At 39.0% G+C, this 5,821-nt stretch overlaps 1 protein-coding gene across 1 annotated transcript in view; it reads right to left on the bottom strand.

Moving 5' to 3' along the window:
- Positions 1-5,821, bottom strand: part of Abca13 (ATP binding cassette subfamily A member 13) — a 397,315-nt gene that overhangs the window by 148,742 nt on the left and 242,752 nt on the right. The window contains exon 44 of the mRNA XM_013350751.1: positions 2,739-2,822. Within this exon, the coding sequence (XP_013206205.1) occupies positions 2,739-2,822 (84 nt within the window). The remainder of the gene's footprint in view (positions 1-2,738; positions 2,823-5,821) is intronic.

The raw sequence follows: 5,821 nt of genomic DNA, 5'->3' as shown, positions 1-5,821 counted from the left end.
TAAAATGTGGTAGCCCTACTCCTCACTGTTGAGCTGTTTTCTATTAATAAGTTGAAGGAAGGGGACACATTGTCTTCAGTCACATACTTAATGGTAACTCTTACCAGTTTTCTACATAAAGGTCCAATCCAAAGGTTACACTGATAGCCCTGGCTAAGCTAAATGGGTCAAAACCAAAAGTCACAAATCTTGGAAAGAGACAGGCATGGAGAAGAAGGGTCAGTTGAGGAGGGAGGGGGGTATGGGATGAGAATAGAGAAAAAAAGTGTATTTTGTAAATGTATGAAATTGTCAAAAAAAACTAACAATAGAAATTGAGAATTTAAACATGCAAAATTGGGGGTTGGAGGGATGGTTCAGTGGTTAAGAACACTGGCTGCTCTTCAAAAAAATCTGAATTCAATTCCTAGCATCCACATGGCATTCACAACTGTCTGTAACTCTAGTAGCAGGGGATCTGATATCTGTACATAGACATACATATAGGCAAAACACCAATGCACATTAAATAAATAAATAGATAAATTTTTAAAAAATTAAAAGTGCAAAACCTCAGTCACAGTTCTAATTTCATGGGCTTGAAAGGCTGTATGAAGAAGGTGATGTCTTCAATTAGCTACCGCTAATTGGCTTGAGATTATCACTTACATGCAACATGAACATTTGTAAATACTGTCCCATATTTTAAACACAGATATATGTTTTACCTGATTAAGTCTCACCAACCATGTCTACCCAAACATGAGCTGAACAATGACAAACCAAAGCAGACAGGGGAAAGTCCACAAAGCCTCAACCCTACTCCAAAAACTACACACAACTAAGGAATGCTGAGAGTGGGAGAAAGCCTTTCCCAGGGAAGAATGCATCAGTGGGTTATCCAATGCCAAATGGTCAGCCCTGAAAACATACATACAAGTAACACTGTTTAGATTGATTATGTAGAAGGATTTTTCTTTGGACTGCCAGCTCACAAAAAACAACACGGAGACTCATTATTAATTATAAAAGCTTAGACTTAGCTTAGGCTTATTCCTAACTAGTTCTTACAATTTATATTCACCTATACCTTTTAATCTACATTCTTTTATGTGCCTAATTTTCCCTTATTCTGTACAGCCTATCCTGCTTCCTCTGCATCTGGCTGAAGACTCTACCTTTCCCCTCCCCCAGCTCTCTCTGTCCAGAGTTCTTGGTATACCTCCTTCCTGCCTAGCTATTAACCATTTAGATTTTTATTAAACCAATCACAGTGCTATATCTTTATAAGATATAAACAAATATCTCACAACACTGAGAACATAATAATTACACACACACACACACACACACACACACACACACACACTGACAATTCATGAAAGCAGAGGCTATAAATTTGAAAGGGAAGGAGGAACAAAGGGGAGGGTATGAAGGGAGGAAATGGAAGGAATAAATATTGTAATTATATGACAATCTCAATAAGCAAATTAAGAAAAAAGGCAGGTGACCATTTATCCATAAACGTAAAATAGCAACACTACAATCCAGAGGATGCAATAAGGAAGATGGATGTAGAGATTGTTCAAGGTGTTGGGGTAATTGCAGATGAAACTCTTCCCACTTACTGCCTTGGACAATTATAAACTTTTTCTAAAGTTCAGTTTCTTCATGTAAGAGAAGAAGCTGTCTCCCATATATCTCGGGGTTTGGATGGGATTTAAATAGACCAGAAGAAGCAAAAGCACTCTGGAAGCTGTGAATTTTAATGTCATTCATGGTAACACCCTTCCAAGTATGGAGGCACACACCTTTGATCCCAGCACTGAGGAGGCTCAGGAGGTCAAAGTCAGACTCGGTTACATGATAAGTTTGAGGTCAGCCTGGGATATTTGAGATGCCAAATCAGAAGTGAAATAACAATAATAATAATATAATAATAACTAATATCTGAACTTGTATGCATTGCCGTTACCTTGGCATACATTCCCAGCAAGCCTGTTATTATTCAATTTACCCAAAATAGGTAAGCTAGATGAAGATTCCTACTATAATAGGAAACCAAACCTTCTAAGCTTAAATGGCATGTCTGTGGTGACACAGAGGTCATGGCAGAGCTGTGGGTAAGGGCAGTGACTACTCTTTCATTTTGATTACTACAGAAAAGCTGTTGTGTTTGCAGTTCCGGATTTGTATCACCCTACTAAATGAATCACGAAATGTGTGGCATGTCCACACGGTGGAATATTATCCAGCCATAAAGAATTAAATCATGTAACAATGTTAGTAGAACCACTTGTGAACAGTGAAATAAGCCAGACACAGAAAGAAAACCACCACATGTTCGGAATTTCTATGTGTGCATGTGTTACCTTTAACTTTAAAAATGATACCTTAATATGTATAAGCTTTCTCTACAAAGCAAATAATAATTAATACATAATTCATGTTTAATTGCTATGCAAGTCCTTTAAGCCATGAGTTTTCTCATGTCACATGAACACTACTATCTTTCACAGTCTTACAGAGCAAATGTCTATGAAGATTAGAAAGGGATAATTAGGCAGTTTATTTCTGGCTATTCCATACAATGAGACCCATTAGAAAGACCCACTAGTGTACTACCTATCAAGCTGACTTTTGCTCCATGTAGCCTAAGTTGGAACATGGACTAACTCATCCTGAAAGGAAGCAGCACTCCAGTCTCCTGTGATTCGGGTGTTGGGGTCCCTGATGTACAGAGGGTACCAGATACTTACAGCTGACCATCAGCACAGAGAGGATCCTTATCTCCAAACTTGCGCAGAAGCACGTGGGCCAGGTCCACGCCATGGCTTCCACTGCTGTTGATAGAGAGGAGACAAAGGACCATTAGGAACTCTCAAGGAGAGCAGTGGCCCCCTCGCCCTAGTCAAGCAGATTGGGCTAACACTTCCCAGAACACCAGATAAAGCTAATTTCCCAGTGCTTTTGCAATCAAGACCACAAGCAAGGATGGAACCAAGAAATGTCTTCAAGAACAGCTTTTGCCTCCACACTTATGTATTTGGATGTGTTTCTAGTCAAAGAAAATTATTTTTCAGATATCTCCAATTAATTCTATAAGCATTTCCACATATTTTCACGGGCTTAAAATCAAATTCTAAAGGCTTCCTAATATAATGTTGTATTATGTTAATTTATTAAAATCAATAAAAGTATTTTCTCCACACTGGAGCTGGAGCTTGGCACAAATATTCATCCTATTACACAGCAATAGAAAAACGCAATCTATATTTACATCCTTTGTCTTCCACATGTCCTTGAATCACACTTCCATAGGAAGAAGAATTGAACCTGGGTTTAAAGCCCACATTGAATGATGGTGTTTAGTTTGCTGGCCATAGGCCTCAAGTCTATTTATAATTTAAGATAAGTACGAGGTCAGTGATACTATACTGTCTTGCCAAAGATAGAATCAGCAGTAATACATCCATGTCATATTGAGGGAAGATACAGAAACAAACATTAGAAAAAAAGCTGGTAAGTTTTTTATATCATCTGTAAGAAATGTCTGGAGTTGAAGAAATATAAAAGCGAGGATAGGTCAAACTTCTTAAAATTGTAATTATCAGTAGTGGGATACATTTCAGTTGACTAAAGTTCAGAATTGGAAATTTTATAAAATATAGAAGACTTGTAAGAAGGCAGATAATACACAGATACAGTTGGGTAGAATGACAAGGGAATACACTGGAGAAAGTTAATGGCATTTATTCAAAGATCTCTAGTTTCAGTAGCAAGGGGAAGTGGCTACTTTTACAGAGCAGAACAGGATAGAAGTTCAAAGTCCACCTTGCAGTGATTAGCTGGTTTGTGGCGTTCTTTCCTCCAAGGGACAGAGAGGACAACAGCTGATGGTGACCAAGCCAGGGCTTAAGACAGAAGATGTCAGAAAAACTGCTCTGTACTTCCAATGGCACACATTTTAGATGATGGAAAAGAGAGAGGGATAAAAGGCTTGAACACAGCAAGAGCATCAACAGGAGAGGGTGTGTAGAAAACCGTTCTTTTCACTCAACCAGGATAGTGGGAAAATGCCAGTTTCAAATTTAATTTATAACATTTATTGCTTCAGGAGTTTCATAAACCATGAATCGACAATTTATGGGAACTGATTCTCTCCTTCCATGATGCGGGTTCTAAAGACCAAACTCAAGCCATCTAGCTTGGTGGCAAGTGCCTTTACCCACTGAGTTATCTTGCTGGCCCTGTGAGATTCCAGTCTTTAAAAGACTCATGTTATGTTAAATCAGTTGTTTGGCCACCCTAGACCTTCCTTGTGTAGCACACTGTGGGAACCAAAGGACTCCGCACTAGAACCTGGCCAGCAGGATACTTCTAAAGGGCAGGGGAGAAACAGACCAAGGTAGAAATCCAACTGAAGCTAGAGTCAAAGCAGGTACCAGAAACTGAAAAGGCCCAGGGCTGAAACCAGCATTTACAACCTGACCTGTGTAGGATCTCTCACTAACAGAACCATGTAAAACACCATCCAGAGCTGTGACCATCATTTCAACCAATACAATCACACACACACACACACGCACACACACACACACCAATGTGTGTGTGACATCTGTGCTACAACCTGTAAAAGAAGACACAGGTACAGCTGACACCCATGGGAAGCAGAAGAGTCAAAACCAGATCCAGCAGCCAGGAGTATAACTGTATTGACTCTGAGGCCTTAGACCTGTCTCGTCCTTTCCCATTTCTCCTTTATTTAATATCTGGTATCTATTTAGAGGGCCACCTGTGCTCTTCACTGTTTCTGTTCCTTTTATTTTGCCCTGTTTGGCTTTTTTCCTTCCCTTCCTTCTTTCTTTCCTTCCTTCCTTCCTTCCTTCCTTCCTTCCTTCCTTCCTTCTTTCCCTTTCTTCCTTTTTCTCCTTTTTTTTTTCTTTTGGATCCCTTTTGATAGGCTTTCCCAAAAGATAAAGTTTCTCTTGTTTGAGGGGAAAGGAGTCCCTCTACCTTACATTCCTAAAAGCTGGGATGGTTAAGGTTGTCCAACCCTTCCCCTCTTTCTTTTCTCGTTATACCTTCATCCTGAGTTGCCTCATTTCCCCAATTTTTCTTACTGCAGTTTACACCCTGTGTTTTTTCTATTACCCCTCACTAACCACTTGTCTTACTCTGCTTTTCTTCTTTCCCACATATACCCGGAACTAATAGCTAGTGGACCTCTACTACAGCTGTTCCTTTCCTTCATAAAATGGTTCGGTTGAAGGGACTTTTGTTGTATTTTTACACAAGGGAGTACTGGGTACGAATCCTGGTGCCATAAGCATGTGGGTTGAGGACAGAGTAATTGAGATAGATCCTCAGCCCAAGGAAGAGAAACAATACATCAGGTATACTACAAATCATTCCCACAAGAACACTAAAGACATATCCACTGAAAGAATAAGGTTGATTTCTTTTAGCTTACCAACAGCCTTTTCTCAGATGTATAGATACAAAGAAAAAACTAAGTACATGAATATTCAAAGCATTTTAGCATTATTACTCCTCAAAACATTATTGATCCCACACAGTAATGCTGTCCAGTGAGAGTGAGTTTGATAAAATCCTAGATAAAGAATCCAAAAGAATGATTGTAAGTATGTTCAAAGAAATCTAATAGGACACAAACACATAAAAGCACACAAGGAGAACACAAGCATGAGCTAAGGAAGTCAATATGGAAGTATATAAAAGTAAACTTCATGGGGAAAAAAGCAAACTTATTGAAAAAATAAGATGAAATGGAAATGTCAAGTTTAATGAGTCCAATGAAATTCCTGCAGAAAGCCTCACA

Source organism: Microtus ochrogaster, linkage group LG1 (assembly GCF_000317375.1).
Source record: "Microtus ochrogaster isolate Prairie Vole_2 linkage group LG1, MicOch1.0, whole genome shotgun sequence".
Taxonomy (NCBI): Eukaryota; Metazoa; Chordata; class Mammalia; order Rodentia; family Cricetidae; genus Microtus; species Microtus ochrogaster.
Note: the sequence above shows the minus strand (reverse complement) of the source record. Positions and strands in the feature narration are given on the sequence as shown.